The sequence below is a fragment of the Mya arenaria genome, chromosome 11, assembly GCF_026914265.1.
Source record: "Mya arenaria isolate MELC-2E11 chromosome 11, ASM2691426v1".
NCBI classification, from domain to species: domain Eukaryota; kingdom Metazoa; phylum Mollusca; class Bivalvia; order Myida; family Myidae; genus Mya; species Mya arenaria.
In genome coordinates this window covers 24496823-24519433 of record NC_069132.1, presented here as the reverse complement: position 1 = coordinate 24519433, position 22611 = coordinate 24496823, and the positions used below count along the sequence as shown (strand labels likewise).

The window sequence follows — 22611 nt, the reverse complement described above, 5'->3', positions numbered from 1 at the left end:
CGTTTGTTTATTTGAGTTTATCAAGGTCTGCCCGCGCCCATTGGCTGCATTATGGCTTGACCCCGCCGTGACGCCATCACGACTTAAATTATGTTTAAATGCCATAAGTGACATGAGATAGAAGTGACAGCAATTCGCAGTCAAATCCAGACATTGGAAGACTTGAAGAAAGAGAGTGAGATACAAGAGATCCGGGTGCGATACCCTAGCTCTTTGCGAAGAGACCTCTTGGTTCTTAAACGAGCTCGGTGTAAAGCACCGATACACGGGATACAACTTTCCTGGGTAGAACCAGTACTGAGTACACCACTTTCCCAAGCACTACCCTTTAAATGCCAAGCGCCAGGCAATGGAGCTACTTGTACCAGCTTTTAACGTCTTTCGGTATGACGCGGCCCGGGATCGTACCCACGACCTCCCGCTCCGTAGGCGGACGCTTAATCACAAGGCCACGGAGACGGTCGCTGCTGATCCCGAAAATACGCTGTTTATATAAAGAACGGGAGATGCCCACGTGATCAAAACTGACCAATGGCGGCCGGAACGGAGGATCGGTGAAATGCTGACCAATCACCGAAGGACCGGGGGACCGCTCTGACAGAACAGAAGGACCGGTAGGGGTACTCACAGTGCCCACCGGGCGGTCCGGCAGTCATGACAGTGTTTGCAATATTGAAATACAACTTCAGGACATAAAATCAAGCAGTAACAAGTGGCTCAAAATATAAATGATTATTATATGACAACTATTAATAAATTATGTTTATCTAATTACGAAGAAGTATAAACTGCATGTATGACTTTAAATCTATTCATAAGTGCTTGGGCTGGATTATCTCAACGTCGGTCCACAAAGTAATGGTTTAGTACTTCTGCTTACTGAACTTTATGAAGCATTTGAAGCATTGCATGATCTTGGCTTTAACTCCGCTCCAATCCACCACACACTCAAGAAATCGAACTCGGTCATCAGTGATTTTGTACTTTTTTAACGTACCACGCGGAATTAACTTCTGAAGAGGCGCGCTCACAGTCTGGCAAACACCCATATTACATGTATTTGCTTTCATTGGTTTCAAATAACGCTTGCAAGAAATAAGTTCAGTGTGTTGAAAGCCAAATCGCTGATGGTGGTGGTCGGTTTATTTGATGTGTGAAGTCGATCGACAGGCTATGAGGGAAAACCCTATGGTGTCAACACACGGTTTAGATCATCGCCACCACCAGCACCATCACTAACACCTCCACGTCGTCGACATTATAATCATCATCATCCTCATCTCTTTCACCTCATCATCATCACCACCACCACCACCACCACCACCATCATCAGCAACAACAGCAACAGCAAAGAAAAACAATATTATGAAAGCTTGACAAACAAACAGACTAATTTTAAAAAAAAGATCAAAGAAGCCCCCCAAAAATAACACTCAGGTTTTGTTACTTCTTTTACTACGGCTATTTCTGATTCCATTCCACATTCCGCTTTGAACTTCGGAGGCTATGGGGAAATAATTAAGGGGTGACACTATCAAAATTGCAACAAATTCACCAAACGGGCACCAATATTGAGCATATGGTTGGCTTGCCAACATGAGATGTGTGAGTGAGTCTCTTCAATAATCTTAATTATATTGTGCTGGTCCGTTGAGTAAAAAAGGGAGCGAATAACTATTGCGAGAACAAGTACGGGTACGAATCGGTCGGTATCCAGGGAAAGGTAAACAAAGATGGCGGATTATACCTAATTTTTTCAGTATAACAAAAACGCGACAGAAACAAAATGCCGAAGAAAGGAAAGAAGGGGAAAAAGGGAAAGAAAGGGTAAGTTAATCCTTTTTTATATTTCAACGCCAAAATGTATTATCAAACAAAGAAGTTCACTGAATTTCGATGTTGTTTTAGTTCTGTCATCAATATTGTCACCACTGTGCCAGGTCAGCGCCACTAACACTTAAAAATTCATTCTACATATGCGCTTACCATAATAACCATGACAGTAATAGCTTTCTATTTGCTGTTTTGTCCTTTTTTTAGTTACAAAAAAGTCCAATGTCAAAACATTCAGATTTAGAGAAGACCAATAAAATGGCCTCCAGGAGTCGCCAAATTGTGTTGAAATTGGTATGTTAAAAGATACTTATGCTGGTTGACCCAAATACCGTTCCATGATCATAAGAATTTGTCAATGTTTATTCGAAAGAAATAAACAATATAAGATCCATTCAAATTGAATATATACTATAATATATAATGTCAGTGCTGTCAAAAGCATGTAATCTATTTACAATGGCATGAACAATTACATGCACAATCTGCATGTACAATATACATGTTTACTTTGTTGATATCAACTGACGGTCAATTGTACACAGTAAGCATTGTTTGATTCACGGTAATTACATAAGATACTCAATGTATTTGGGAATAGCATTCATTAAAATAGAAAATAAAAAATTGCAATCCAGTACATGTTTATTCTTTTGTCATATCAGTTATCATACTTCTCATGATCTATTTAATCTTTCAGTTTGGCTGTTTAAATGGTAAATATGCTTTATACACTGTAAAAGTGTAACAAGTTACTAAAAAATACAGTGCCATGTTTATAAATCTAATAAATTTTTCAAACTATTTTTATTCCAGGAAGAAAGGAAAGAAGGGAGGGAAATCTGGCAAGAAGACAGAGTCCATAGCGAAGATTGCAGTAGCCAATTCCAAAGTATGGGAAACTCGCTTGGTAATTGCTGAAAACTCCAAACAAGAATACAGGTTTGTGCATTTTGCTTTCAAAGTCTGTGACTGAATACAGTTCAGGTAGACATGTACTGATATATTACATGTATTTCTCTTGATAGTTGCAATAGGATTTTGAAAACAACTTTTAAGGCCTATGATACTTATTTTTACCATTTAGTATAATAACTTTGATGGCATTGTCATAGCAAGACTAAAGGCTTTGTTAATGCTTAACATTTGTAGCAAATGAAACATTGAGAAACTATAAATTTATATTCAGGTAAACATGGATATATATATAATATGCGGAATGGTTGAATTTAATTTAAACCCAACATACAACAACCTGATAAGATGATATGAAATATGATATGACTAACAATAACATTTCAGGGACAATGCAAAGCAGTTGATGATAGAAAATGATGGACTGCAGAAGCAGATGTTACAGACAGAGCGTGACACCATCGACGTGATCACCTTCCTCAAGAAAGAAGATGCTGTCAAAGACAATCATGTATGCTACTTAATATTTTATCAATATTGAATAAAATATTTAAATTCACAGAGCAGTGTTTGAGCTTACCTTATACTAAATTAGAATATTGTGAGTACTATCAGTATCAGTATGATTTATGTAAAAAAATTATCTTACAGTAATAACAATTATAAAACTAATATCCATCCAACCTCAGAGCCTTAAATTAATGTTTTCTTAAAAGCCATAAATTTAAGGTCACATAATTTTTGTCTTTTCCTAGACCCTGTCAATTACAATGGTAGTCATCAATAAGTTAAAAGCAAATTTTGTAGCAAGGTATCCTTCATGTTTTTCCCATTCAATAATAATCGGAAATCATGACCCTAATTCCATCCCAAAAGAGTTAAAATTACATTTTTCTTATAGTCAATATTTGTTTTTGTTGGATGTCATATGCTTTTCATAATTATTGGTAAACATAAGCATTGATTACCATTTCACCAACAAATGATTTAACACCATAGAAATAGTTGCTTTTACAGTATAGTCAAGGCCTCTGCGTCATAACACTACATCAAAATATCATAAACCATTCTTTTCGTAGTTGGAGAGGCTGCAGCAGCAGATCCGGGACCAGCGTAAGGAACATCGGAAGGAGAAAGAGAACATTGTGGAGGACTTCAGTAAACAGATTAACGACCTTGAGGAGAGGTTGATTGACCGGACAAAAGAGGTGGAGGTGATGCAGAGTGAACTGAAGATGGTGAAGGAGTTCCGCAGGAAAAGGGGACAGATGCAAAAGGACCTGGATGAGGTATGATTCAAGGAGCCCATTGGCATAATAAGAAAAAAATGGAAATCTAAGAGTTTTATGTATTTATTTGCTATAAAGGCTGAACCTGCTGAATTGCACAGTACCACAATCTTGATGAAAAGTATTCTTGCCACAAAATGTTCTCCCTAGAAATGTTGTGGATGTTAACCTAAACAAATAATTGCTTTTGATAAAGAAAAGGATTCTCAGGGTTTCAAAGGCAAATTTTGGAAACATTGTTAGTCTGTTAGGCAAATAGTTTAGACTATAAATGATATGTTTTACAATTAAGTCTTAAGAACAAGTGTATTGAATGGCAGTCAAGATAGAAAGAGTATTATTCCTTCACAAGGAAGGTCTGCATTAATATGGTTCTGCTTTAATAATTTGTTTTGTTTACAAATTAGCCAGTTTTATGCCATGTACCCATCTTTTCAGATTAAAGAGTCCATGTACACCGCCAACAGAGAGCACAAATCAACTCTGTCAAGAATGGAACAGAAATTCTTTGAAGAAAAGGTATGCATTGCTTTTTTCTTGTATTCTCGGTGTTCATCAAAGTTTTGCACGTCTATGAAGTTTACACAAGGAAATTTGCTGTCAGATGGCACAAAATACATTTACCACCAAACTACTCTTATGTTAAGGGTAATATACTGAACATTATCTAAATGAATGAAACACCACATTTTTTCATAAAATGTTACAAGTCTCAGTGATATTAGTATCCATTGAAGTTATTAATTCACAATAGTGTTACATATATTTTGTTGAGTTGGTAGTCAACTACAGTAGTCCGGCTTTTTAAATAACTATCAATTTTTACTACTTTTGCACTATAGTTAAGATATCTGATCCACAAATATATGAATTTCACATGCCAGCTGACCCATACTATTTTGGTATCACTTAAAGAAATTTTACGTGCAGAAAATATACCTTTTTTACTGAAAATGATATAACAAACATGTCAATTTGGTTTTGAAAATTGCAAAATAACACAATGCTTTACATGTTCCAGATGAGGTTGCAACAAGAGGCCAACCAGAAAATTGCCGAGCTAGCTGAGAGGGCTCATACAGAAGCCATTGTGTAAGTTGAATTCATATAGCTGGATATGTCTGTCCAACAATCAGGCACCAATTTCTCGAAACTTCTTAAGTCCCTTATAACAGGATTAAGCTAAACTCACTATTTTTGTTGTTCTATAATATGCGTTATATTAACTTCTTTAAGAGTTTTTATGAATTATGTAAGAACATTCTGTATGCTAATTAGATGAAACCATTTTTCATATATCAAAATCCATTATTAGTATGTATTTTGGCTAATTGAAATAAGCAACTTAAATCTGTTAAGCTTAAGAAGTTTCGAGAAATTGGAGCCAGTAGCATAAGTACATGTATTAAGGCTGTGAAATTATTGAAGACAGGAGAGAGGTCTAGCAGTTAAGGTGTCTGCCTCTCGCTATAATGGTTGTGTGATCAAGCCCAACCAGGGTAATATTCTCTTGACCTCTCAAAATGGACTGGTTTCTACCCTGGAACCAGACTCAAGAATAATAAGATACAGTTAGTAATACCTGTTTCAAAAATAAACTTAAAATAAAAGAGCAAGGCCTAATGACTTGCACAACAAATGTTATTTGGATTTTAACTTCTTTTAACAAAAAGTTCAAACTTTCAAATATCTAATCTCAATCAATGTTGGTCTCTTTGGTATCAATCATGGTTTCATGACTTTTAATTTTTCAAATTACTTTTGAGTGGTAAGATGTAAATGGACTAAAGTCCAAGTCAAAGTTGTTCTGAATTTAACATGCAGAATATGAAAACATGAACTTTTGGCTATGACAATGACGGAACATAACTTATGTCTTTCTTTTATCTCCATCTTTTTCCTGTTTACAGCAATCTTGACGAGACCACAAAGTCAGTCTACAAAGAGAATGTGCGCTTGTCTGAGGCCCTGAGCTACCATATGAAGGAAGGGGAAGTGTTAAAGAAGGCAAACAAGAGATTGGAGGAGGAGGTGGAGGCACTGAGTGGGGAGAAAGAAATAAATGAACTCATGGTACAAGAGAAGGTTTCCCAATCCAAGAACCAGAAACAACAGATTAGGGAGGTAGGTGATTTGATTTGGAAGATTGAAGGATGTATTATATTGAAGGATTGATTGTGGGCCTAAGGAGGGTGGGGGAGGAATAAATGAAGTCATGGTACAGCAGATGGTGGTTGAAACCAAGAACCATTTATAACAACAAAATGGGAGGTTGGTGGTTTGAGTTAAAAATATTGAATAGTGAAGAAATTAGATTAAAGGATTGATTGAGGGCCTGAGGGGGAGAAGGAAATGCAAAAGCACAAACTTCAAATCAGGGATCCAAGTACTTGGATAAAATAGTTCATGATTTTATTGCTTTTGTTGTTAAACAGTTGTATTTCAGATATTAGAAAACCAATAATAAGGGTTCATGATAACAAACAGTCTCAAGTTTGAGTCCAGACTCAGTCTCAGAAAAGCATTTTATTTTATTAAAAAACCCATCTTTTCCATTTGTTTTACAAAAATGAAGGTAAGTAAATCATTAATTTAAAAAACAAATATATTTAGTAATAAAATTTATAAAATTTCATTATCAATACTCAACTGGATGGAATTTAAGTAATAATGAAATGAAGATTTGCGTTTTTGCCACTTGAGTCTGAACTCAGACTTGAGTCATAATTATGGGCCCAGAACTTTTGTTGTTTTAGACATGTGACACTCAAATAAGCCTCCTCTTGTTTCTGAAATAAAATATAATGCTTCATGATAACTCTAAAAGCTATTTTTTCTGTGTTCTAGATGACAGAGAAGGTCAACACCCTGGAGCATTCCCTGAGCCACATGTCTCGTGAGTTCCATACAGAGAAACGAGCCATCTCCGAAAAGCTCCGCATCGAAGCAGAAGCCTCAAAGATAGAACTTGCCAAGCTACAGAGAGTGATTGAGTTGAAAACCAAGGAGATGAACAAAGTAAAGAGGCTGGCTAAAAATATCCTGGATCAAAGAACGGAACTGGAGCGATTCTTTTTAGAGTCACTGGAGCACGTGAAGCAGGAAATAGCTGCCAACCAGTATGTCCATAGGTTCTTTTTCAAGGAATTTGTTAACTCCTTATCTTGTTAGTGGATGGTGCTCTACCAAATTCTTGTATCATAGGAAATAGTTAAAATGGAAGGGAATATACCGGTATCTTATTATTAAAATGAAATTAACATGAAATTAAAAGTTTGAAAATAACACCTTTTAATAACGTGAATCAAATTTCTCCAAAAAAACTCTTTTTTTAATAATGCGAAATGATCCTTTGAAACAAAAGAATCAAAATAGAATTGAATCAATTCGTAGAATAAAAAATTGTTTTGCCTTTTGTAAATGATCATTCTTTCCTAAGCATCTATTCCCTCAAAGTGTTCAATGCCTTTATATTCCTCCCTACTTTCCAAGAGATCAGTATCGCCGTGATGCACATCGGGCTTATCAGGAGAAGATGCTAGCCGCCCATGGAGGGAAGGGAGAGTACCCGAAGATCCGCACATTCAACAAGTCTGAAACCAGCACCAACAGTGTGTTCAGAGACCTAGAGGCGGCTGAAAAACTGTAAGTGTGGTAACCTGATGCCATTTATTTATTTACATTATTCTCCAAAAATATAAATTGGTGAGGTAATTTACATTATATGATATTTCAAGAATTCTTCAAAATTTAACCTTGCAACATAAAGTTATAAACACAGCGATGGTCATTTAGCCATTTCATTGATAAATGGATCATAATCATAGCATCAAAAAATAAAAGCACATGGTTGTATAATGCAATTGATCACTTTGGAAAAAATTACTTCTGACAAGTGACTGGATGGAGCTGGCCTCCCGGTAGCGTCATGGTTATAGTGCTTTGAAATATATTTAATGTTATTTGAGTAAAGGAATGCATGCTTTTTTAATAGGTTTAAGATACTATGTGTATTGTTATACTAATGAGTATTCAAACTGTATCAGTAATCACGTCAGAGATTAATTCATTTGAGTTTTAAATCAGTATTAATGACTATTTTATTAAAAACATTTACAATGTAACAAATAGGTCTTAAATGATTCCTGCTTTTTATGTCACTGTGATAAAATAGTTTGGGTAACAGTGCTGTCTGACAACCATGTGTTTTCATGTGCTTAGAGCTACAGGTAACAAACAAGTACACATTCAACTATTTGTAAATACTCATACTCGGTACTGGTTTAAAGAAAATTATGTAAACAAATGTTTGTTCTCTTGCCCATCAATGTGGAAATACTTTGTAAGTCTTATTCATTGTTTTGTTGTAAATAATTTCACGATACCAAGTGAAATAATCGTTGTAAAAATATTTGGAGTTTAAAAGAGAAACACTGTATAAACAAGGATTTTTTTATTAATGATCTTGTCAATTTAAAATAAGGAAAAATGTTGCCACTCTTTTATCCCATTTCATGCCAATGGTGGTCATGAACATAAATGTCCCTGATATAATTATGTGAAGCCATAGAGATTGAACTTTTAGTATTTTCTTACAGTTTTACAGAGATAATAATTCTAAAAGTATAGGTAAAAGTATGCGGCTATAACATTATTGTTTCACATTTTCACCTGTAAAATGACTTTGATCACATTTATGGTTTAAAGCAATGGATATTGTAAAAATATTTTGCCAACATCCTTTATTGTGTATGTGGTTATATGTCCTTTTTGTTCAATTGTTGTACTGTACACTTATCGTGCAAAACATAAATGTTCAATGTTGTATGTTTCAACAATAAGGTAAAATAAAAGTTTTCTGAGTGTAATTGTACATATATGATTGTATTTAAAAAAAAAAATAATATGTGAGGTATTGTGTTAGCCTTTGTGTCAATGCTGCATGCCATCAGGGTCAATGTCTTTGGCTGCAAAACCTTCATCTTGGGTCATAATTCAAAAGTGTTCAAATTATTGAAATGAAACAAAACTTGATACACATGTTGCCAGTGACAATTCAAACATGTTTTTCAAGGGACATGATTCTGGCGTAAATAAGTTTTTAGTTATTTCCCTTGTTCAACGTAAAAACACAAGAACACCTAGTTAGCTTTTGATGCGTAGCACAATGCATAAATACTGCACTCATAGGCTCAAGACCAATTAAGCATTGCGGTCAAAATTTTGTTCCAATGCCAGCATTTGTAATCATCTTCTCGTCAAAATGTTGGCACTATTTCTTTTTGGTATCAAAGTGCAGATTTAATTGACCTCAGTATCATTACATTTTTTTTATAAATCTTTCGCCATCTAATACATATATTTACATATATTATACCATTTTAATTGAACGATACTTTATTTTGTGCTACCTAGGTATGCCAGTGGGAAGGTTGACATCAGTGACCTCACGTGGGAACAAAAGGAGCGGGTCATGCGCTACCTATTCGACCGGATGAACGGGGGAAGCTCAAAGGAACACCGCAAGGCGTCATCTGCCCCCTCCTTGCCTGCCATCGAACAGGGGAAAAACAGGCTCTCTCTGACACACTCTCATGACGATACTGAGTAAGTCACTAGGAGCAGTGTTTAAGTAGATGTAGTTATTTAAGTTAGATACAATGTCATGTCTAGTCTGTTAGCTTGCTTGCAAACCATCATTGAACACCTGCAACTGTGGATTATTCCAAGATGCTTCACATTAACTTTTGCCGTTGCAGTTGGTTCCTTTATTTCTTTATAAACATGGGGTAAATCAGTGTTTGTTAACAGTATGTAAATATCATTTTCCCTGCACGAATATGCTGATGCTGCATATTTATAATGCAACTGTGGCTATCGTTGTAAAATGTTACATTGATTTAGTATTGCAAAAAAACATGGTGCACATATTAACTTGTAAGTACTATACAGTCCTTTGAATAATCTAATCATGTCCTTCCCATGCTTAACATAAAGAGCAAACAACCTTTACTTTACCTGTACCCTGGAATTAAGAAATATACATTTTCTAGACAATGCTTATTTTTGCAGACTTCCAAAAGATTCAGACAAGCCAGACACAACTTTCCTGACCCAAGCCCAAGTCGATGTACCCGAGGCAACCACTGCATGGCAAGAACCAGCCCAGGTGGCCACGTGACCCATCGGTCGTCTCAAAAAATAAAGTGCCCAGAATTTAGATGAGGGCTGTCTCGAAAACATTTCTGTATTTTTGAGAGACTGATAAAATTCTCTAGATTATTTGTCAATGTTGAAATGGTTTGACTTCATGAATATTGTATTCTTAACTTTTCATTCAATTAAATGACATATCATTGAGAATGTGAATTAATATTTGTATATGTAAGAAAAAGTATCACACATGCTTTATTGACTCTGTTTCTTTGACAAAAAAACATACAAGTATTAGCTTATTTTTAGGGGAAAATGTGCCCCCAACGTTTTTATTTTTTATGTCTTATAATGCGTTGTGCTAAACATTATTTTATTGTTTCATGAGGTAATCATGTTTATACAGGCATGTCTGTGATAAGATATTTAAACTGCTGCATTTATTGTACAGCAACCATAATAGATGGTATGTCCATGTACTTTGAAAGTTGTATCGATAATGACCGACTTTTAAGTATTTCAATTTTGCATATGTTTTTATTTTAAAGCTGATTGGTTTAATATTTTCACTTTGGTATTGTCAATTAAAAAATACAGTTTTATGTTAAAAGTTAAGAAGGAGAATCTGATAGTTGTATTAAACCAACCAAAGATTTTACAAGATCAGTTGGATCATTAATTTGCCTCATTCTGGAAGTTCTTTAGTTTTTATTGTACCTTTTTTGTTTAAAATATTTTGTTTGTCATTAAAAAATAGAAAGTAAAATATGTTGACTGTTTTTAAAAAGTTTCGTAAAATGTTATAAATAGTCTTAAAAGGTGTTATATAATGATATAACCCTGAGTTACTAGTATATAGAGTTATTTAGTATTCCCATTAATACAATAGTCCGTTTGTTTGTTTTTTTGCGTTGTGGCGAATTCAAGTTGAAAAGTGGTATTTCAGCTATTTTCATTGCCATATCAACAACAATTATTTTCTGATGAAGAAAAGACACAATTTGCATAATTCATAAGTTGCCCTCTATCAGCAAACCAAGTGGCAATAACCTAGCTTATAAACGCTTTTACAGGATCAATTCAAAGGGAATGGTATTTACATGGTTTATGTTGCCATAGCAACCATAATTTTTATCTGACAGATAATTTTTTGCCCTCTATTTTCGTATTATCTTTCATGAAAGTAGCTTTTATTCTTTTGAATTTTCCAAAGGTGTATTTTTACTACTAAATAGTAAAATATTGATCTTCACATAATTCAAAAGTATAAAAGCTACTTTAGTATTTTCATGCCATATAGCCACCACAGTGTTTGTCTGGCATTTTTAAACGATGTGAATAAACACCTTATGACCGTCTATACACATACCAAGCTCCATTTACTTAACTTGCATACAAGTTATTGTAGTGTTCAATTTTCCGGTCAGATGGACAGACAGACGAATTGACTGACATTACAATACAAAAGAATTTGCCATCTGTGTTAAGAACAATTAACATACCACTGAAGATGCATGGCCCTACGTCTAACATCCCGTTCTCGGGTTGTATTGCGGACAGCTGATGACTTTTCGGCCGTTTCGTTGGTATTTGACATATTAACTAAAAATATATGTAATATACATCTGATATCTAACATACCAGTAAAGTTAAATGGTCCTGGGTCTTACCGTTCTCTAATATTCGTGTAGACATTTTAATGCATTGCTAGCTGTGACCTTAACCTTTGACCTAATGACCCCGGAAATAATAGAAGGGCTTAACCTGAAGAGTTATGGAAGGGTGCTGCACCCTGTCCCTTTTTGGTAGCACCCTTTTGCCCACTCATGGAGTCCTGCATAGTAACCATTCTGCCTTCGTGGAAAGGAAAGGCTTAAGACTATCATATATTTGTTTGTTTGCTTTGACTGGACCTTATATTAATATTATAAATATATTCAACCTTTAAATTTTGAAATAATATAATAAGTAAGGTTGAATGACTTGTCGCCCCAATCACTTCAGAATAATGAAATTGAATTGCTTAAACTATGCAAACGTTATGTTGTCCACACTGTAACTCGATGAGCTTTTATCTGACCATCATCAAACTTGGACAGTGTATGTATGGGCAGAATATATCAGTAGGGTTGAATAACCAGCCATTTTGCCACATTCACTTCAGAGTTATGGCCCTTGATTTTTTTTAAATAACTCAAACTGAAAACAAATATGTATGTAATAATTTCGCCAGGCATATCTTGTGAAAGCTGCCACTTTTGTTAAATATTAGTCAGTTTGCATGTCGGCATTGACAACACAAAGATCATCACCAATGCGGAGACTGTGTCGTGTAGAAAGCAGAGGGCTTGACATGAAACAGATGAGATGAACCGAGAGTCTTTTAGGTTATTTTGTTCATTATTTTCAATAGCATATTGGACAAAATGCCGCTTAAACAACCCATAAGCAAAAAAGTTATATGAGAGTGGATATAAACAAAGGATAAGATTTATCTGGATACAAATTAAGGTGGCCAGCACGTTGTGTAGATGGTGTTTATTGGTTAAATAATGCCACCAGACCATATTTAACTAAAAAAAAACAATTGTCTGAGTACAACGGCCAGCTTTGTCCGGATATAAAGCTGCACACAAAATGAAAACAAAAACCCGAAAGCGGTTTGGTGTATATTTTTAAACTAAATGGCAACAACATCACTTGTAAGCTAGGCCATACCATTTTTGCCTAGGTCTAGTGAGAACTCTTAGTACGAAACCTATAGATCAGGCTATCCTAAAAAAGAACCTCTGATCAAAAAAGAATACTAAATGAGTTATATCCTCAGTAGAATATAAACATCAGAGCCTCTTTAGTCAGTTGTGGACCATTCTCCGTTAGATAGATCTCCACTGCAAAATGATTTCAAATAAAACTTTAATTAAGTGTGTTGATCATGGAAATCACACAGAATGCATCATTTCCTGGTATCAAATGCCAAGAATACTAGAACAAAGTTAAAAGCGTTAAAGAAGAATTGTAGTAAAGGGAAGTTAAAAAAAATATTCGGCAAGGTCATTTTAACATCTTGTGTTTTTTCGGGAAGCCCAAAAACTGATATAATATGAATTTTTGGGGTGTATACGTAAAATATCTATATGTGTTATGAAATTTTATTTCAATTTTCTAAAACTATTATCTTAATAATGAAACCAATCACTTCCTGAAATCAAATTTTGTTTATTACACTTCTGACAAATAGCTGTACACGTTTTAATTAAACGGAAACCATTGACAGCGAGCTACTTATAACCCGGACCTTTTTGTTGATCAAACGCAATTAATCCATATCTCTGATCAGTTTTGATGACCACGAACTGAAGTAAATGGTTTGTTGATATCAAGCAGTGGGGACGTTAATTTTGTAGACAGTAAATATGTGGAAGGCTTTGTTGTTTCTAGTTTTAGGTTTAACAGTTTTAAGTCGGTGCCAGTCTACGAGATTTGGTAAGTTGTATATTTTATCTGCGATGCCTAACAAGAGCACAACAGTTTAGTTTATTTTGTACAACATAGGTCTACACAATTTTTTACAATGATTGGGTTAATTTTGTAATATCTTACTAGTCTTTCAACACTATATATTATTAGTATTCTTCTTCTCGAAAAAATATCACTCAAATTAAGAATACTATAAGATAAGCACACATATGGAAGCATTGCAGGAGTGCAAGACAAGAAGGCACACCTTCTGTTTAAAGGTAACCTATGCCGGTGGTTTTCAGTGGTTTTGAAGTCGAAAAAGTGAGTTTCAACGTCTAAACGTCTTTCCTTTTATTCGTTTTTTTATTGTCCAGACATTAAAATGTACCAGTATATAACCTGGTAAAAGAAGACTTAAACTGACAACCTTTAACTGCATATCAGTAACTGCAGGAGGCCGAGAACCCGTGTCCAATGATGACAAGGAGATGAAAGCTGCGGCGGCCTGGGCGAGTCAACAGCTAGGGGCCGTTCTCGTCGACGTCATCTCCGCTCAGAAACAGGCATGTGTTTTTCAGATATTTTATTCATCTTATAAACATGTTTAGAATGCATGCGAAACCCCATTACATGTACGTTATTTGGTATAGTAAAAGAGGTTGTGAACCTTTGCTTGCACGGGTACGTGTACGTGTGCATTACGTTATCCAGGTATGTGTACAATACTCAATAGGTTTAGCATGTCATATGCAAAGGCGCGAGATTATACGAGAATCAGTTAGCTTTACTAGTGCAATATTAAAGAAAGTTTTCGTAAACAACTTTTAGAGTCAAAGGCAACTTTAACGCGTACTTAAAGCGTACACATACAAGTGCACGTACACGTACAGTGTTTCGCAACCTCTCTAGTATTTAGTTTTCGTTTTCTAAACAATTAAGTCGGAGTAATGTGCGCATACATTAATAACCATTACATTATATAATGAATGATTTTTATTTGTTTTATTTTATAGATTGTGGCTGGAATAGTATACTACATTGACATGATAATTCTAGAAAGAAGAAATAGGGTGTGTACAAAACATTCTAATAGTTATTCATTTTCTTGATAAATACATAATCATAAGGAATCTCATGGTTAGAATTTCTATGACTTCTGATTATACATGTAACTCATTCGTTTATGTAAATCATGTAAATCATATTTACAATAGGTTTTATAAATTATGAAAGCACTGTTAACAATACCTCAAATGATTGTTAAAGCAGTTATGTTTTCCCTGCGGAATATATTATGCACATCTTTGTATATTGCAGAGGCTGCTGAGGCCAAAATGCACGGTTCAAGTGTGGGAACAAAAATGGCGGGGCTGGAAAAAGCTGGTCAAGGCTAAATGCACGTGACACCATGACGGCGAAGATACTATACAAAGACTTAAAACATGTACATAGAACTTATAATGATTATATGTGTTGGATATGTTATGAAAATAAAATGGCCGCCGAGCTAACGGTAACGTGTTGGTATTATTTTCCAGTTAAGGGACGATTATTTAATATGAGTTATGAATATTGCTACATATGTGCGTCTCCTTAACAATTATTGGTATTGACGGTTTTTGAGTTATGGCCAAAGCTTAAAAATGAATGCACGACAAAGACGCCGACAACGAGACCAAAGCTATGACAATACCTATTGTTTTTTAAGTATAACACACGAGCTAAAAATGACATCGTTTAAAAAAAACAAATGAGTGCTGGTTTGTTTTATAACCATACATAGTAAATATTTACTTTCGTATTTGTAAGAATAATAAGTGCTCCACAAGCAAACTCTCGTGTCTATCATGGGACCTAGCTTGACAATCATTTATTAATTAGGTGTGGGCTTTGTTACGCATAAACGTAGTGTTACTGGTCATGTGTGTACTAAGATTCATGTCAACTTTCTGAACGTTTTTATACGTCCGTCATTAGACAGATCGTATTATGGATTCACTTACGAAGGGCAGGCAGGCGTTGTACAGACGGGCGGGCGGCGTCAACAATTGTCCGCAATCTCGGCTTACTCCGGTGACCCAACCATGTCGCCCCAGTCACTACAGAGTTATGGCACTTGAATGAGTAAAATTAAACAAATGTTATGTTGTCCGCGCTGTAATTTATATTATATAATTTATAATCATCATATTAAACTGAGTTGTGTTTGTCGAAGAAATGTTGAATACATGTATAATTATGTTGAATTACATGAGAAAAGTATGATAGTGAGAGTGTGATTGTATGTTTTGTATGTTGCTTAATATGTAAGTTAGTATATGTGTTTTTGTAATACTTTTTGTGTGAAGGCCATGCTGGAAATAAGTAGTGAGTGTACACTTAGTATGTAACCTTCGCTAAATAAAGTTGTTATTATTATCATTATTATTATTATTATTATTATTATTATTATTATTATTATTAACTGGAGGAGTAAGTCATGAATGTTTAACAGAAAATTTATTTTTTATTATAGGACAGTGGATTTATAAACAAAGAATAACAAAGATTTATCTGGATAAAAGTTGCACAAAAATGAAAACAAACAAACCTAAAGCGGTGTGGTGTATATTTTTAAACAAAAAGGCAACTACATTATCTCAATTTAAACATGATATGAAGTTTAAGGATGTATTCTTTCAAAAGCATATCTGCTTCTGTTTTATGAAATCGTATTCCAATATTCTTAAACTGTTCTTTTCCTGTAAGCATTTTGGAAAGTAGTTTGATTTTAAAAATATATTTCTTTATTTTATTCACCAGAAAAGAAAGAATACATCATATTTGCATGATAATATTTTCATAAATTGAGCAAAAGAATACTATACATTGATATTATGTAACAGAATACTATATAATAAACAATTTATCCGTTTACCCTATTATGCAGATGAAGTAATGTAGAAATAGATATATTAACATTTATTGCAACAAAAGAACATTAATATGAAAACTGTATGATTTATAGCCAACCATATACACAAGAATGGATTTCCTTGGTTAAACACAATTATATAATATATAATAACGGTTAAAAAAGCTCAATTCAACAGATATATATTCATTAAAGCATCATTAAATAACTCTTAAACAATCACAGACTTTGCTTTTTAATTACATAAAAGCTATAATGATAAAGCTAATGCATTTCACAGTAATATTTCTAGTAGTGAGATTTCACAACTTTTTTCTAATGCTTTTCTCTGTTATAATACCAGTGACTTGTTTTTTATGCATTTCACTGTAATATTTCTTGTGCTGAATTTCACAACATCTTTCTAATGCTTTTATCTGTAATAATGCTAGAGGTAAAATGAATTCATTCTTTTTAATAAATAATACTGTCATTAAAATTATGTGGTAATATTTCATGACTTGTGTCAACAATAAATGGAAAAATGCTTTTGAAGCTTGGCACATGATTTTTTGACATTTTATAATTCGGTTTTATAAGAAAATGCATAATAATAAAAACAAAAGATAGCTTATGACCACAGATGTATCAAATAATAAAAGTATTTTCAAGTGTTCAAGTGAACAAATACGAAATAATCAATATAGTGTTTAAGACACTTATGATGTATAAAGCAAACAGGTTCCAATGGCAGTAGAAAATACCCATAGCTTGAAAAGAAAACGGTTATAACGCTCACAGAATGATATGAAATCACTACACACATTTGCATGCATGTTTAATTTTATTGAAACAGGGTTTTTCCTTTAAAGCCATTACAAAGTGTTTCAAAAGACCAAATTATTGTTAAGCTTAATTTTTGAATTTTGAAAAAGTAAAAAGAAGAAAATTAAAGCAGAATCAACAAAAAGCAGTTTGTTCTCAAGAGGAAGAACAGATATGCGTTTGTGACTTTTTCATAAAAGGCAGAAAATCCATGTTCATCTAACAGTTCTCAAGAGGAAGAACAGATATGCGTTTGTGACTTTTTCATAAAAGGCAGAAAATCCATGTTCATCTAACAGTTCTCAAGAGGAAGAACAGATATGCGTTTGTGACTTTTTCATAAAAGGCAGAAAATCCATGTTCATCTAACAAAACATAGAAAATTATTTGACAAGGAATGAAAATTCTAAAATTAAAATAGACAGCTAAAAGAAAACTGTTCACCAAAACATTTATAATAGCATAATTATCCAACTTAAGGCACAGAAAGTCAGTCAGATAAGGCAAAAACAGGAGAACATTTTACACATTTAGAGAATATGCCAAAGAGCACCTAAACTCCAATAACAATAACAAGAAAAAAGTTCCACAAACAATTACTGTTTAAATAGGACATGACATTATCCTATGAACTTCTATCAAATGCATTGTCTGTGACTTCATTATTCTGAACGTCCTTTTGTACTGGCTTTTGCTCATTTGAAACTGAACTTTTTCTTGATGATTCTTTCTTTCCTGAACAAGGCTTAGATGAATTTTTTCTTGATCCAGGCCGTTTTGGTGAATTTTGACCTGAAGGGGCTGGAGTACCTTTCTTTGAAGCAGTAGGGGACTGTTTGGGCGAGGCTTTGCTGGACTTTGTAGCATTTTCTTCCTTTGAAGAGACAGGTGGTACCTCTTGTACATTGTTGTTGTTTACTTGAATTGATTCACCAAGAGACTGACTGCTCACATCAGGGGCTGATTGTCCTTGACCTTGATTTGGGTTTCCATGACCTTGACCCTGACCTTGACCAGGGATCGCACTTATGGCCTGCTGGGTAGATTCAAGGAGATTTGCAGCTTCATTTGCAAGGTTTTCAGCCTCAGAGATTTGTTGACGCCTAGCTCCTTCCTCTGCAGAAATGACCCTGTACTTGTCTACAAAATTCTTGGTTGCTTCAGAAGACATCTGATCCCAGACAAATGACCCGTGTCTCTGAAATAAAAAAAATATCATTGTCCTACATTACAAGTTCTATAAATCAAATGATCTCATTGTATACATATCTCTTAAAACAAAATATCTTGCATATAGGCATGACAGCCTGGATAATAAATGCACTATCATTTTTTTGCGTCTCATACATAGCATTGCGGACACATTGGTATAATGTTGACAGTATTCACACAGCTGCATCGTCATCCAAGGTGGTGCATTCTTGTTTTAATAACATATATTTTTCATTCATTGTTTCAATTCTCACAACAATTTCTATTATCCTTTTTTACCATCCTGGGCTGTAAGGAATAACAGTCAAATTTAAAAGTATGACTGATATCTTTTCACTGATGATTTAGTAAATAAATGCATATTATATAATATAAAATTGATACCTTTCCTCTAATTGGATAATTAGGATCAACTCTGCTGTTGTATAAGTGTTCATAGGACATTTTCTCCTTGAACAACTTTTGACCACCATCTCGAGGACGTAAGAAATTTACAGGCACTGAAAAATATGCATTCATTATTTCGGTGTTTTACATTTTCTCTCGAAATCCATATTGCCCATGCTTTATGCATGAAACTACAATGTAGGAATACCAAACATAATTGTCACTAACTAATGCTGCTAGCTACACTATACATGTATGTATTTGCAAGTTGAAACAAGGCATATACTGAATGATACAATAGTTTGTATGCATTATTATTAATATTATTACTATTAATATAATTATAATTACTATTATGCCCTAGTGTCACATTCTGAATGAAGAATGTGAGTGTTGTGTGTTATTAATATTAGTTGTTAAATTGATATAAAAGACTGAATTTCAGAGTAAAGTTTATAAGGATTTCTTGGGCAGATGCAGTGTCAAATTAATTTATCAAGTATTGGTAAAAATATTCAAGACATTCATAAAATGAATGGAACATATTCTAATTATAAACATACTAGGCAACAAAGAGAAGAACTATGAGATAACAGATTGAAGAAAAAAGATGTTTATAACTACCGTACATTGATATTTTTTTCTGATTATGATAGCAATAAATGGTAGAAAAACTAATTCTACGTCATGTTAGTGGTTGTCCTAAGACAGTGATTGTTACCTGTAAATAATCTGATTACCTTAGTAAAGACTAAAGAAAATATTAAAGGTATGTAAAGATAGAATTTTGCGCCAAGTTGACAGCATTTTAAAAATAGAAAGGACTATAAATAAGGAATTAATGAATGTTTACAAATAATGCCCCTTCGACAAAAATAAACTCATACATGTTTTGACTCTTTTTTGGTTCACATCTGCAACGCAATTTTCATTTTAAAACAATTTTTTCAGTAACTACGGTAATGGTTATTTAACTTATAGTTTTTTATCATTTCATACCAAAATTTAAATTACAAGAGCCGTCGTAAGACAGCGCGCTCGACTACGCCGCTTTGACTTAGAAGTGAATACAATAACGATGTAATATTACCAAGTTTGGTCTATTTATGTCAAACCTAACTAAAATTATTCGATACATAAGGTGACTGATGCTGCCCTCCCACCAGCCCGGGCAGATTCAAATAACTTGATTTCCCATTATGAAAATAAGAATATACAAATATGCCTTTCAAATGAAAAAAAATAATCAAGGGCCATAATTTGTATTAAGGGTTAAAATGGAGTTATGTTTCTTGTTGAAAGATGGTCGTAAATGATTTTGAATTTTATTAAGTGCATTGAATGAACGGTATAGAAGTTTTTTTTATTAAAATCCCAACTTGCCCTTAACTTTTACTTGCCTAAAACTTTAACCTAAGTCAATCAGGGGCCATAACTTGTATTAAGGAAATGGAGTTATGTAACCTCATTGGGTAATGGTCCTGAACAATTGTGTGAAGTATTAAGTCAATTGAATGAAGGGTATAAAAGTAATTAATAAATATCCCAACCTGCCCTAAAACTTTAAGTTCCATAGTAAATCAGGGGCCATAATTTGTATAAAAGATAATATGGAGTTATCTAACCTCATTATGTGATGGCTCTGAACAACTGTGTAAAGTATTAAGTCAATTGAAAAATGGTATTGGAGTTTAAAGTGAAAATCCCAACTTGCCCTAAAACTTTAACCTGCCCTAAAACTTTAACCTAAGTCAATCAGGGGCCATAACTTGTATTAAGGATAATATGGAGTTATGTAACCTCATTGTGTGATGATCCTGAACAACTGTGTGAAGTATTAAGTCAATTGAACAAAGGGTATAGAAGTTATTAATAAATATCCCAACCTGCCCTAAAACTTTAACCTAAGTTCCATAGTCAATCATGGGCCATAATCTGTGTAAAGAATAATATGGAGTTATATTACCTCATCATGTGATGGCCCTGAACAACTGTGTGAAGTATTAAGTCAATTGAATGAAGGGTATTGGACTTATAAGTGAAAATCCCAACTTGCCCTAAAACTTTAACCGGACGCCGACGCCGACGCCGGGGGGAGTAGTATAGCTCACCTATTCTTCGAATAGTCGAGCTAAAAATTATTCAACTTAAATAAACATATTTCTAGAATAAATAATATAATTATCAAATTATAATGAAACTACAATTCTTTAGCATTCTTTAGCATTCTTCCTTTAAGGATTCACACAAGGCTGACATTAAAAATTTCACCAAATATACAAAACTATTGAAGATTATAATTAGTATTTAATATCTTTGTTTATATTTCTTCAAATTTTACTTAATAACTGACTGACATTAAATACTTTTCATGAATTACTACCACAGTAAATTCTTTGAAAATAATCTGAAACTGTATATATTGAATATGTTTTATTGAAATAAATATTGTGTACATTAATGTGAAATTTTGATCCCTGGTGTTCTCCAATATATATTATTTCAGTATCATTTGAAATGGTTTATGTGTAGAGGAAGAATATACCAATTAAACTATTGCAAACTTTGTCATTCAATTTACATATAAATAATCAGTATGCAATATACATATACCTCTCAAATAATACCTTACAATAATTATATAGGGTCACCAGGGATCAAATTGAACAGTATTGCCAATGGCTCAGTAAAATTGAATGCTCATCTGTACATTAGGTACCTTAAACAAAAATACACTATGTACCTGCTCCAAGGGCTGGTTCTTTGTTTGGGTTGGCAGTGTGTCTTAGAGAGCCAAACTCAGCAGTTTTGTTCTCTGCCTCCTGAAAATCTCCTCGGTACACTGTGTCATTTGTTCTTGGAGGCACATTAGGTGGCCCAGGATTAGCTCTAGATGGCCACCAGTGTTTGCTATCATCTTCTGGGACATACGTGTACACGCTGCAGATTGGCTCGTTCAGAGAGCGTACATTATTCCTAAGGAAACCACAATTGCCTGGATGGGGTCTATTTATCCTGTAATCTGGTACAGCCTTGGGTAGAACCTCAGTTTGCCTGTTGTAAATGTCAGGGAGGGCAAGGCCTTCATTGTCTAGCCATTGTCGCCGCCACTCTGATGGATAATTTCCTTCCTCTGGATGTTTTGGGTGGGTTTCCTCTGCAAACTCACTTATAACTCGAAAGGTGTCAGGGCTGAAGTTAAGAAACATGTTAGTAAACAGTTTGATCATTTGAGTAAGAATTAAAGAACATGATTCAGATTTGTCATTTTGATAAAGCAAACACATTATTTGACTTAATAGGTTAATTGCAATTAAAAGTCAATTATGAATAATATTTTTACAAATAAATATCAAATGTGATAAAATTCATACTTGTATCTGTCCAGAACTTTCTTCCTCCTACAGAGTGGTGGCATGTTAATGGCCATTTTGACCTGTCAACGAATAAAAATCAAACTATTTCGAATTTAACTGATCCCATGCCCTCAAAACAGATTAACGTCCGCCATCTTGTTGACAGGTTGCTATGGATAGATTGAATAGTTTTTATTCCAAGAAATTATAAACAATATAAAGATAATTAATTAACTTTCTTTAATAAATAAAATCATATAAAAATAATCTTGAAAATAGTTCTGTA

General features: G+C 33.9%; 3 protein-coding genes across 5 annotated transcripts; 2 read left to right on the top strand and 1 right to left on the bottom strand.

Moving 5' to 3' along the window:
- The first annotated feature begins 1716 nt into the window (after positions 1–1716).
- On the top strand, positions 1717–10950 carry LOC128207590 (basal body-orientation factor 1-like). The gene is made up of 11 exons (XM_052910625.1): positions 1717–1827; positions 2650–2775; positions 3136–3259; positions 3828–4037; positions 4476–4556; positions 5059–5129; positions 5948–6161; positions 6885–7156; positions 7530–7682; positions 9453–9644; positions 10110–10950. Exons 1-11 carry the CDS (start codon positions 1787–1789, stop codon positions 10216–10218), a joined length of 1593 nt encoding a protein of 530 aa, XP_052766585.1. The 5' UTR covers positions 1717–1786; the 3' UTR covers positions 10219–10950.
- Positions 10951–13516: 2566 nt separating this feature from the next.
- Positions 13517–15163, top strand: LOC128209097 (uncharacterized). 2 transcript variants are annotated; one of them, XM_052912951.1, is made up of 4 exons: positions 13517–13676; positions 14106–14215; positions 14666–14722; positions 14970–15163. In XM_052912951.1, the coding sequence occupies exons 1-4, from the start codon at positions 13607–13609 to the stop codon at positions 15054–15056; spliced, it is 324 nt and encodes a 107-aa protein (XP_052768911.1). In that variant the 5' UTR covers positions 13517–13606; the 3' UTR covers positions 15057–15163. The 2 variants fall into 2 exon arrangements, with proteins under 2 accessions (XP_052768911.1, XP_052768910.1); XM_052912950.1 differs by having other exon boundaries at positions 14097–14215.
- A 973-nt stretch (positions 15164–16136) lies between these two features.
- Positions 16137–22591, bottom strand: LOC128209095 (uncharacterized). 2 transcript variants are annotated; one of them, XM_052912945.1, is made up of 5 exons: positions 22344–22591; positions 21713–22161; positions 19857–19883; positions 18967–19082; positions 16137–18568 (listed from the first exon to the last, which is right to left on the bottom strand). In XM_052912945.1, the coding sequence occupies exons 1-5, from the start codon at positions 22397–22399 to the stop codon at positions 17996–17998; spliced, it is 1221 nt and encodes a 406-aa protein (XP_052768905.1). In that variant the 5' UTR covers positions 22400–22591; the 3' UTR covers positions 16137–17995. The 2 variants fall into 2 exon arrangements, with proteins under 2 accessions (XP_052768905.1, XP_052768906.1); XM_052912946.1 differs by lacking the exon at positions 19857–19883 and having other exon boundaries at positions 22344–22574.
- Between the last annotated feature and the right edge of the window lie 20 nt (positions 22592–22611).

Bases quoted from the DNA above. Each gene is read 5' to 3' on its own strand.
- LOC128209097 (XM_052912950.1), top strand. From the start codon at position 13,607: ATGTGGAAGGCTTTGTTGTTTCTAGTTTTAGGTTTAACAGTTTTAAGT. The intron at 13,677-14,096 runs GTAAGTTGTATA...ACTGCATATCAG, and splicing joins GTGCCAGTCTACGAGATTTG to TAACTGCAGGAGGCCGAGAA. The intron at 14,723-14,969 runs GTGTGTACAAAA...TGTATATTGCAG, and splicing joins TTCTAGAAAGAAGAAATAGG to AGGCTGCTGAGGCCAAAATG.
- LOC128209095 (XM_052912945.1), bottom strand. From the start codon at position 22,399: ATGGCCATTAACATGCCACCACTCTGTAGGAGGAAGAAAGTTCTGGAC. The intron at 19,884-21,712 runs GTACATAGTGTA...ATTGCGTTGCAG, and splicing joins AGAACCAGCCCTTGGAGCAG to ATGTGAACCAAAAAAGAGTC. The intron at 18,569-18,966 runs GTATCAATTTTA...TTTTTATTTCAG, and splicing joins ATTATCCAATTAGAGGAAAG to AGACACGGGTCATTTGTCTG.
- LOC128207590 (XM_052910625.1), top strand. From the start codon at position 1,787: ATGCCGAAGAAAGGAAAGAAGGGGAAAAAGGGAAAGAAAGG. The intron at 4,038-4,475 runs GTATGATTCAAG...CCATCTTTTCAG, and splicing joins TGCAAAAGGACCTGGATGAG to ATTAAAGAGTCCATGTACAC. The intron at 7,683-9,452 runs GTAAGTGTGGTA...TGTGCTACCTAG, and splicing joins CTAGAGGCGGCTGAAAAACT to GTATGCCAGTGGGAAGGTTG.